Raw genomic sequence first — 12,249 nt, 5'->3', positions numbered from 1 at the left:
TGAAGTCAGGAGGACCTGAGTTCAAATCTGTTCTCAGACACTTAACATGTTCTGTGTGACCCTGGGCAAGTCATTTAACCCCAATTGCCTCAGCAAAAAAAAAAAAAAATAAATAAATAAAAATAAAAAGTAGGACTCTGTTTCCTGGGTAGAAGTGCAATGTCTTAAGCTTCAGAGATTTTGTGTTCTTCCAAGGTACTATGATTCAAGGAGAAGTGTGTTTGAATGACTACAAACACTATTTTCTGCCCTAGAACCATGAGCTACACTGGCTGTAAGTTTTAGAGTACTAATGCTTCTTCTTGGCCTGGAACTATGAGTGAGGTTTACATTCTGGATCTGAGTATGGACAAAACAAGAGTTCTGCCTCAGTGCTATTAAAGAGACCTCTTTCTGACCAGATGGTTGACCTCTTTACCATCTGTGAGCCTCTGAGACCTGCAGAAGCTGCTGCTGCTACCATCATTGCTGATTTCAATGATTCCCCAGTCTGCTCCTGGTTTGCTAGTTTCCCAATGCCTGTTTACCCTAGTGAGACAAGCCTTTTCTACCAATCTTCTAAGTCATCTTTGGTGTCTGTAGACCGAGAGGTCTGGAAACCACCTGTGCTGCTACTGATTTAGAGGCCCTAAAACAGGGGTCCTCAAACTTTTTAAATAGGGGACCAGTTCACTGTCCCTCAGACTGTTGGAAGGCCGGATTATAGTAAAAACAAAAACTTTGTTTGGTGGGCCTTTAAATAAAGAAACTTCATAGCCCTGGGTGAGGGGGATAATCGTCCTTAGCTGCCACATCTGACCCGCAGGCCGTAGTTTGAGGACCCCTGAAAGCCTGGTCCTAGTTTGCTGGAGTTGGGGCTCCACTGGTGGAGCCTGCACTAGGGCTGCATTGCACTCCCACTTTGGTACAGCAAACCTTTCATGCTGACTTTGAGTTGTCTTTGATTGGAAAATGTTTTTTTGTGGTTTCTGCTGCTCTAAAATTTTTAAAAAGTGGTTATTTAAAGGTAGTTGGAAGGGTTTGGGGGCGAGGTTGAGCAAGAACCTGCTGTTACTCTGCAATTTTGGCTCTGCCTCCCCAGTCTAAACTTCTTAAAGTAGGTCAGGGCCCTACATGAGATCATATAATTGAATGTGGCAATCACAAAATTGATTTATTACTAGTAAATTACTAGTTTGATTTGCACACCTATTTATATACCTATATATCCAGGATAACACCAAAATTTCTTCTGTAAAAAGGGTTTATGAGTGGGAAAAGTTAAAAAAGTTCCAAATTTGTTTATTTTAGAAATAGCCAATTAAGCCAATTCTTCATGAGTCTGTAATCAACTGTATCCATAATTCTCTATTATTGTTATTCTTAACAGTCATTGTTTTAAGATTTTCATGCAAATGAAAACTTTGACTCCTTTAACATTTTCTATTGTGAAAGATTAATTTTTTCCCCCTCTTAAACCTTTCCCAGTTCTCTACATCATAATTCAGTGGAATATTGGAAGTGAACTGAAGGCACTGAATAGTAATAAAAGTAATTTATGGATTAATTAATACATTTGATTTATTTCTTAATATCTTATTTAAACATCAATGTAAAGAAAATATACTTCCATAGAAATTTCTGGGCCACGTAGAAATTTACTTATAGTTTTGGTGGGTGAATTCTGAATTAATTCTCTCATTAGGAAAATTCTGCCTACTAGAAAATTCTGAATACAACAGTAAGGGGAAAAATGAAATTTGAAAATAAACTGAAAATCCTATTGGTTTTGAACATAATGTCCAGAGATTTAAAATATTTCAAAAGCAACCTTGAAATTAAATTAAAATTCTGCTACAAATGATAGTAATCAAAGTCACTGAGAGTAGGAAAATTACTAAATAAAGACTTTAAAAGGAAAAAGCTGAGGATCAGAACTGAAGATCCAAGACAAAGTCCTAGTAGATAATAGGCACAAACACTGGATGGGAAGATAATGAAGGATTTCCGAGACAGGTATTAAATGAATAGTTTTGAAAGAAAAAACCCTGGAATTATTTTTGCAAAATCAAGACTCAAGAAAATTTTATTGAGCATGTTGGTCTAGCCATAAGGAGGGGAGAGAGGGGGAACCCAGTTAGATGTATGCCGGAGGAAGAAAGAATAAATCTAAACAACATCAGGCAGTGTATCTAATGGAAATATTAAAATTCTTAAAATATGTAATAACTGTTGTGGCCCGATTTTAATATGTCTTTCTCACTTGCTAAAAACCTGAATTTGTTTCCAATGAGACTCATTACAAACCAGTAAAACTAACGAGTTTTAAAGGATTTCTTTAAAAATTTTTATTGATTTTTTTTTTAAATTATTTTTAACTCCTTCCATTTGTCCTGTATTCCTTTCTTAATCTTTCCCAGAGAGCCATAATTTAGGGCAAAACTTCTTAAACTGTGAGTTGCAACCCCATATGGGAATTGGGTAACCCTTTGAGGTCATAAAATTATGATTCATTATCCATGTTTTATTTGTATGCTTATTTTAAGTTATTTTATTTTACTTATGTATTTTATTAATGTATGTATACCTACCTACCTGCCTCAGGTGGGTAGAAATTTCTTGGGTGAAAAAAGGTCATGAGTTGAAAAACTTTGAGAAGCCTTGACTTAGAGAATTAAAAAAAAATATACAAGAGTGGAGAGTATGCAACTGACTTTGATTTCTTGAATTTTCTGTCTTTGAGTATAAGGTCAAACCTCTGAGGAAACTTTTATTTCACAAAGAACTTCTCTATTACAACTTTAGGTGGGCTAGTTTATGGTTATTGCTTATGGAAATTGCTTCACCTGCAAATTAGACCTCTGACACCAGTTAAACTATTCACTTTTAAATTGTATTCTGTGACTTTCTTCCTTAATCTCCTCTTCTTTCTTTCTCTCTCTCTCTCTCTCTCTCTCTCTCTCTCTCTCTCTCTCTCCCCCCCCTTCCTCCCTCCTTCCCTCCCTCCCTCCCTTCCCTCCTGTATTTCACTGTCCTTGTGTTTATGTTTGTTACTGGAAAATAGTAAAAAATAGTGAGATAAAGGCATTATGAAAAAATAGTAAGACAAATTTGAGAGAATTAAAATAATTGATAGAAAACCTGATTTGAATCCTAGCCAAAGGGGCCAAACTCATCTGTGGTTTGGCCTGCCTTAAGCCCAGCATTAAGTTTTTCTTTATACCCATACCATAATCTTGTCCATAATGTCAAAAGGCAAGTTAAATCAGTTTCTGCAGAAAATGTTATCCTGCCCTCATATTTGAATATTTCTTCTCATCTCCCTTTTTTATTTTTTCACAAAAATCTACCTTGAAGAAGGCTTTTCCCATGGAGGTTTCTATTTTGCTTTGGGAATCCTTTCTCTTTCTCAATCATTTTTGTCCTTTTACAAATCTGACTTCTCTAATAATCTCTAAGTATATCTGTTGCTTGGAAGGAGGCAGTAAGAAGTTCTAAATATGGAGTCAGAAGATGTTATACAAATTATACAAAGATACATTTCTAACATTTGTCTACTAAGGTAGCTGATTCTGAGGAAGTCATAGCCTTTCTGATCCCCAGTTTTCCCACGATAATCCAATACTTACCTTGCAGGTTTGCTATTAGAAAAACACATTGTAAAACTTTGAACTGCTATATAAATGTTAGTTGATATTATTAAACTTGGACACTGCAAATAGTTCCAGACGCATGTTTATAAATGAAAACTTTTTATAAATCTTGGTTATTAATTTTGTTACTAATTTACGTACAAAACATTTTCTTTTAATGTTGCAGTGAAAAGAAGAGATTAGAACTGGAAAGAAAACTTTATGAGTATTCCCAATCTAATATATGTAGGTAAGTAATGATAGTGACAATAGTTTTTAATATAATTGACACACATTATTACATATAATATTAAGTAAGCTATTATGTAGCTTTAAATATTATATAACTTCGAATATTGTACATAATTTTCAAAGTACCTTTAATATTCTTTAATATTTAATATTCTTAAATATTCTTTAAAATTTCAAAGTACCTTTAATTAGAATAATAATTCTAATATTAATAATAATATGTGTGTATGTTCCCTAAAGATTATAAAATGTATTGTGTTAAGTGGATTCTCTTAGAAAAATTAGAATAAAATGTAAGTTAGATTCTTTTCATTATATTTTTGCTATGTGATTTTTGCCCTTTATTCTCATGCACTATTAGAAAAATGCATTATTAATAAATATGATTTATTCCCTTTTGGGGAGGCAGAGTTTAAATGAAATAATTCCTGTGGTGGTTAATGCAGAATTTTCTTAGTTAATCTTCAATCAGGTTGCTGTACCAAGATCACCTGGCATCTATTCATGGTATATGAGAGTAGATATTAAAAGTAATATGATTGCATGCACAATTTTACTAAGGAAATAAATTTGTTTACTAAGGAAACAAATTTATTTCATAGACTACATTCTTAGTATTAGAATTTATGCATTTTAAGATCTACTTTAAGAAAGTTTGGCTTTTAATTATAAAAACATTTTCTTTATGAGATAGTATTAAAATGAAACCTCATATCAGAATCATAAGTAAATGATGAGAAAATATTAAGAAAAATAAAGCCAATTGTACTGTTTTTATTATTTATTAAACACATTCATATCTTAATTCTCAAAGTTAACCCTTGCTTTTTTAATTTATACGTAGTTATGCTTCAGTGAAAAAGGGTACTAGATGTGAACTTAAAAGATCTGTTGTTTGTCAGTTAGTCAACAAGCATTTATTAAGTATTTATTGTATACCTACCAGCACTGTGCTAAACTCTGGGTGTACAAATACAAGCCAATTGAAAGACAGTCCCTGCCTTCAAGGAGCCTGTATCTTCATGGGAAAGAGCATGGAAGGGGGGGGGCAGTAGGGAGAGAATGCCCCCAATTTGGGGCAGGATGGAAGAGACTAGAGAAATGTACCCTGGTGGAAAGTGAAGAGTTCACCCATCTCTTTGGACATCAGTTTCCTCATCTATAAAGTGAAGGGAGATTACTTTCTGCCTTTCTGCCTTAAATATATGGCTTACTTATCCATTAGATACACTGCCTGATGTTGTTTAGATTTATTCTTTCTTCCTCTGGCATACATCTAACTGGGTTCCCCCTCTCTCCCCTCCTTATGGATAGACCAACATGCTCAATAAAATTTTCTTGAGTCTTGATTTTGCAAAAATAATTCCAGGGTTTTTTCTTTCAAAACTATTCATTTAATACCTGTCTCGGAAATCCTTCATTATCTTCCCATCCAGTGTTTGTACCTATTATCTACTAGGACTTTGTCTTGGATCTTTAGTTCTGATCCTCAGCTTTTTCCTTTTAAAGTCTTTATTTAGTAATTTTCCTACTCTCTGTGACTTTGATTACTATCATTTGTAGCAGAATTTTAATTTAATTTCAAGATTGCTTTTGAAATATTTTAAATCTCTGGACATTATGTTCAAAACCAATAGGATTTTCAGTTTATTTTCAAATTTCATTTTTCCCCTTACTGTTGTATTCAGAATTTTCTAGTAGGCAGAATTTTCCTAATAAACAGCTTTTACGTTTCTTAGGGTTTGGTTATTTAATTATATCTCCGAATCTTATTTTTATTATTATATTATATTTAAATTACATATTATAATAATATATATTATTACATTGTAAATCTCTAGAGAATTTCAGGGAGAAACTTATTTAAAAAGGACTTAATAAATTCTGAATAATTTGACTGACTTGACAGTCAGATTTGGGAATTGGTATTAGAGAAATTATCCTTTGAATTTGGATGGAGGTTTATTTTCTGTGGGTGGATACTTGTAGAAGAATATGGAAAAATACAATGAATAAATTTACTGAGTTTTGGCTATATGCATGGCTCTATTCCAGACTGTTAAAACACTACTGCTAGCAGTATCCCTACTTCAATTGTTGATTCCCAACTAACCCATTTGAAGAGAAAGTAGCAGAGGTCTCTCTTGAAGTGTGATGGGAAGTCATGAAGCATCCAGTTGGGAGGGAACATTGAAGAATGATAATTTACATGAAAGTAAACTGTTACTAGTATGCTAGCATAAATATGAAGAATTTATTGAAAATCATTGATATATAATGAGTTATTTGAAGTCTTGATTTGAGTCATTGTAGATGTTTTGAAGATGATTTTTTTCCCCTATCTTTGGAGGTTTGTTTATTTTTTTCTTGATATTTGATTGCTAAGTAACTTAATCTGCTAATGATAGAAATACTAATCTCATCCTTTTGTGGATGAAAATTTCATCCGATAACTAATTGATTTTCTTTTACAATTCCCACAGCATTTATTCCAAACTTCATTCCAAAATTCATTAAGAGCCTCCCTCATTTAAATCCAAATCACTTACATGTCATGGCATCACCTCCTTGATGTCACGGTCCTCTTCAAGAACTAAGGACAAACAATAAATCTCTCACACTACTCCTTTCTTCAGCTCTCAGGAAAAAGTCTTGTCTCATACTTTAATGAAGTCTAGAAACCATTTACTTCTGTTAGCAGTCTATTATAAAACTATCAGCTCAGGTATAAATAGAACTTCTACTTGAGGTCCCCTTTTCCCTATCTCTACATCTCAAAACCTTTTTGATATCATCCCACATTCTTTCTTTCTTTCTTTATGATCTCTAATAGGGTAGAGACCTTTTTCTTCATTAAGGCCAATATCTATACATTTCATTGATTTCATTCCTTCCCATCTTGATCAACCTGCCCCCACAATCACTAATACTCTCTAAGTATTTTCCCTTTGTAATGACTCCTTTGCTACCTGCAAAAGTTCCTAGCTCTTACCCATCCTTAAAAAAAATTGTTTCTACTAAGTGCTCCAAATATCCTTGTATCCTGTTGGGCATTCTTTAGTCTTGTAATGCCTGTGGTCTTTCATATATCACCAATAGTGGTTCAGCAGTCACATATGCCAGTTCTTTTAGAAGCTGAGGTATAATTTATCGGAGAGTAACTTGACTTTCTCTAGGATAGCTAGATTGAATAGCTAGGGATATCAGTTCCCTGTTATCCCTTTTGGATCTTTCAACAAAGTAAGATTTGAGCAACTGTGCTTTATCTTTTGTCAATTATCATCATCCTGTATACTCCAAATTTAATTTTTTTATCCTTGTTGATTCCCAAATCTAGACTATCCAGCCAGCTCAGGTGTCTTCCAGCTCCAGTTCCACACTACCAGCTGTTTATTAGATTTATTAACAAGATATATGCCAAAGGCATCTTAAACCTAACAATTGCAAAATAAAATCCACTTTCTTTTTCTTCATATCTATCCCACTTCCAAACTTTCCTATTTATGTTAAAGTCACTTCCATTTTTCTAGTAGTCAAAATTCATCTTGAGTCATTCATAATTTCTCATTGTTTCTCACTACCTATATTTAATGAGTTGCCATATTTTGTTCTCAGTCTGTAATATCTCTTACATCTTTCTCTTTTTCACTTCATCCTAGATCAAGCCTTATTATTTCCTTCTTAGACCATTCCAGTAGTATCCTAGTTGGTTTTCTTGCTTCAGGTTTGTCTTTGGGGGTGATTTATCCTCTATATTGCTACCAAATTGGATTCTTAAAGTACAAGTCATGTCACTGCCATGCAAAATACATTTCTATGGCTTTCTGCTACATCTTGGGTAAAATAAAAACTCTTCACTCCTACCTTTATAGCTTCAAAAATAACTTCTCTTTTTTTCAATCTGTGAGCTAATTAAATACCTTTTTACGGAAACATTTCAGTCTTTTCTCCTCTTTTGTCCAAATTGCTGTTTGTGCCAAAAATGCACATCTTTTTTCCTTACTTCTATCTCTTAGAATCCCTAGTTTATTTCAAAGATCAAGTCATCTTCTACATGAGTCCATTCTTGATGCTACCCTTCCTTCTAGTTGCTATTGACTGACTGGCAAAAAAGCACAAGTCCTTGCCTTCAGAAAGCTTACATTAAAAAAAAAAAATGTATATGTCTTAAAACAGGGATCCTCAAACTACGGCCGGCGGGCCAGATGTGGCAGCTAAGGACGTTTATCCCCCTCACCCAGGGCTATGAAGTTTCTTTATTTAAAGGCCCACAAAACAAAGTTTTTGTTTTTACTATAGTCTGGCCATCCAACAGTCTGAGGGATAGTGAACTGGCTCCCTATTTAAAAAGTTTGAGGACCCCTGTCTTAAGACAACGTGCTGTAGTGAGAATAATGCTGGACTTTGCACATAGTAACAACAATATTATAAGATAATCAACTATGAATGATTTAGCTATTCTCAGCAATATAATAATCCAAGACAACTCTTAAGGATTTTTGATGAAAAATGCCATCTATCTCCAGAGAAAGAAATGATGGAGTCTGGATAAAAAATGAAACATACTTTTTTTTGCTTTATTTTTCTTGGAGTTTTATTTTGATCTTTGTTTTCTCTTACAACATGATTAATATAGAAATATGTTTTGCATGACTATACAAGTATAACATATAAAATTGCTTGCCTTCTCAATGAGGAAGTTGTAGAGGAGGGGGAAGGAATTTGTAATTTTTTTTTTTTACTCAATAGTATTTTACTTTATTTTTAAATACATGTAAAGATAGTTTACAATGCTCAGTTTTTTTTGGAGGCAGGGGTTAAGGCAATTGGGGTTAAGTGACTTGCCCAAGATCACACAGCTATTGTGGTTTTTTTGTGTTAAAAGTAATTCTATGCATCTTTGAAAATGTTTTCTCAAGTTTACTGCTCAAAATCTAATTTTATTTTTTAAATCTGCATTTGTTTTCTAGAACTAAAATTAAGTATATAAAACTGAAGAAATACTTGAAAGAAATATGTGAATCAGAAAGAAAGGCTCATATTCGAAACCAAGAGTATTTAACACAATGTCATCAAATTCAGGACCATATTGGAAGCTTCATTAGAAATACAGACAGACTTGAGAAATTAAAGGTAAAATACTCTTATATGGCCTTTATTTTACTTTACTTCAAAAATAAGAAGTGATTCTGAATCAACCTGTCAATCATTGAGTATTTATTAAGGGCCCACTATGTGATAAAGCAACTAGAGAGTTCCCTCTTCAATCAAATTGATTGTCCTTTGGCCATAGTTCCAAATTGCTCTCCACAATAGTTGGATTAGTTCTCAACTCCACCAACAGTGCACTAGTATCCCAGTTTTCCCACATCCTCTCCAACATTAATCATTTTCTTTTCTTTTTTTTTTTTTTTTTTTTGTTCTGGTACCTTTGAGTTGTCTAAATTTGCATATCTCTAATCAATAGTGATTGATATACATATATATATATATATTTGATTTTTTCATCTGAAAACTGCCTGTTCATATCCTTTGACCATTTATCAATTGAGGAATGACTTGTCTTACAAATTTGACTCTGTTGTCTATATCAAATTGAAATTCTTGCTGTTCAGATGTGACCATGTTACTACTCTGCATGTGAAGTTTTAGTGGCGTCTTATTGTTTTGAGGATAAGATACACACTCCTTTGGCATTAGCCAAGAATAAGCTCCCTATCCTTAAAAATTTTTACAAAGAATTTTTTAAGTCATTTAGGAGCAGAGAGAGTCAAAAAAGGTATGGCTACCTCTTCTGCATGTAGGCAGTTTCTTTAAAAAAAAAAAAAAAGATTCCTACATAAGATGGTTTAAGATGTCTATTAGCAGGTAAGTTTAAATATTTAAGGTAATTTGGGGAACCTAAAACTCAAACTTTGGGTAGACACAAAACAAGACTTGGGTAGGATTTAAGCATTCATTACAATCATCTGACTTTCCTTTTCCTATAAGGTCAGCCTAATCTCTGTAGTAAGCTTTAGGTTATACAATTTTCTATCCACATAAAACTAGGTTTAAACAATATTTATAATAAATGCAGAATTTTTTATCCACAATTCTTCTATTTTTGGATTCTCATAAATAGAGAGCTGGGTTAAGGTCTCAAAGGAGGAAGTTCATTAAAATAAGCCAAGTCAATGCTGTCTTCTTCACTACTTATTTTATTTAAAACTTGATAGAATTTCTTTAAGGAGGGCTAGGAACCAGTTTTATGACAAGTTCTTCCAATGTCAAAATTTGAGGAATTGCTTTAAGATATGTGAATCAGGGGGCTTAGATTTGTATTGGGAATCAAGTGCACTATATTTTCCCAGGTATTGAAAGAAAGAGAAGGAAAAAATGCATATGGCTACAAGGATCACCAAAAAATGTTATTGGGAATCTAGTTGGTGCAGTGAATAGAGTACTGGCTCTGGATTCAGGAAGACTCAATTTGCTGATTTTCAAACTGAGCACAGAAACATATAAGCTGTGTGACCTTGGGCAGATCACTTAACTGCCTCCGTTTACTCATCTGTAAAATGAGCTGGAGAAGTAAATGGCAAATTACTCCAGTATCTTTGCCAAAAAAGCAAACAAACTCAAATGAAGAGTCAAACAAAACTGAAATGACTGAATGACAATTACAAAAAAATCATGATCTCATGCTCCCTTCAGTTGTCTTAAAAGCTAAATGAATTTAGATAATTTATACAAATTTAGTTAATCATATGTTTCCTAAAGAGATAAAACTGGTTAAATAGACTCTCTAGGTAAACTAGGTTAGGTTATAGATTAAATTACATTTTAAAAATTATAATGAGTAGTCTGATTGAAAGGAGAAATTTACATATTACCAAGGTAACCAAGAAAACTAGACATCTTCCATATGCTGTTGTGGATATGCACAGCATATGCACAAATAACTAAATCACTTTGGAAAGCTCGAACTCAGCCTTTGGCTTCAACCTAAAGAATATCAAACAGGTAATACTCTTATTCCATAAGTCAGTTTTTGGTTAGATGAGGTTGATATTAACAGAAGAAAGACTTAATTAACTTAAAGTTGCAGGAAGAATGCTTTGATTCCCAAATAAAAGAAAAAAGCAATTTGGACATATTTCTCTTGCAAGCAACTTGAACACCAGGCAACATTAAAGCCAAAGAAATGCAGTAATGATTATCAATATGAAATAATATCACGTGTCCTTGTTCCTGGAAGCCCACTCCTAAAGTCCATTTCATCATCAGTTTCATCTTGGGTCCTAGCTGTCACATGTAGTCATGTGGTCTCTAGAAACTTTTTTCCCTTAGAAATTTTACAATAGGTCTCATTCTCAGGGCAACTCTGGGGGAAGTTCTTCCTTGTGTATTTGTTTTTCTATGGTTCCAAGTAACCTGCAGAGGTTCCCTAGTCAATGTTGCTAAAACTTGTCAGTAATAAATCTCAATATAATTTAGTACAACCTCCTATATTTGTTTTTCCAGTAACCTGGTTTATAGTTATAGTTTATAGAGAAAATCTGCTTAGACATTTTGAAATTAACCCTGCTAGAGTCTACCTGCCAAGGCAAAGTCAGGAACTATATAAACACAACTACAAAACACTTTGTACACAAATAAAGTCAGATCTAACCAATTGAAAAAATATCAAGTGCTCATGGGTAGGCTGAGTGAATATAATAAAAATGACAGTACTACCTAAATTAATCTACTTATTCAATGCCATTCCAATCAAACTCCCAAGAAATTACAGAGCTAGAAAAAATAATAACAGAGTTCATCTGGAAGAACAAAAGGTCAAAATTTCAAGGGAATTAATGAAGAAAATGCAAATGAAGGTGGACTAGCTGTACTAGACCTAAAACTATATTATAAAGCAGTAGTCATCAAAACCATTTGGTACTGCTAAGAAATAGAGTAGTCAATCAGTGGAATAAGTTAGGTTCACAGGACAAAATAGTTAATGACTGTAGTAATGTAGTGTTTGACAAGACCCCAGCTTTTGGGATAAGAACTCACTATTTGACAAAAACTACTGGGAAAATTGGAAATTAATATGGCAGAAACTGGGCATTGACCCACACCTAATGCCATATATACCAAGATATGGTTGAAATGGGTTCATGATTTAGACATAAAGAGTGATATTATAAGCAAATTAGAAGAACAAAGGATAGTTTACCTCTTAGATCTGTGGAGAAGGAAGGAATTTGTGGTCAAAGAATTAGAGTACATTATTGAACACAAAATGGATAATTTTTATCATAAAGAATTGATTCAAACTTATAAGAATTCAAGGCATTCTCCAATTGATAAATGGTCAAAGGATATGAACAGATAATTTTCAGATGAAGAAATTAAAACC

The 12,249-nt window shown here is 33.3% G+C and overlaps 1 protein-coding gene across 3 annotated transcripts in view; it reads left to right on the top strand.

Moving 5' to 3' along the window:
- Positions 1-12,249, top strand: part of KIZ (kizuna centrosomal protein) — a 219,064-nt gene that overhangs the window by 20,417 nt on the left and 186,398 nt on the right. For 2 of the 3 annotated variants that reach the window (XM_031951038.1, XM_031951039.1), the window contains exons 2-3: positions 3,799-3,861; positions 8,834-8,996. In XM_031951038.1, coding sequence (XP_031806898.1) covers positions 3,799-3,861; positions 8,834-8,996 — 226 coding nt within the window. Of the gene's footprint in view, positions 1-3,798; positions 3,862-8,833; positions 8,997-12,249 lie in introns of those variants that run through there. The other variant, XM_031951040.1, reaches the window with a different exon arrangement.

Source organism: Sarcophilus harrisii, chromosome 2, assembly GCF_902635505.1.
Source record: "Sarcophilus harrisii chromosome 2, mSarHar1.11, whole genome shotgun sequence".
Taxonomy (NCBI): Eukaryota; Metazoa; Chordata; class Mammalia; order Dasyuromorphia; family Dasyuridae; genus Sarcophilus; species Sarcophilus harrisii.
The sequence above is the reverse complement of the archived record's forward strand: the minus strand, read 5'-3'. Positions and strand labels throughout refer to the sequence as shown.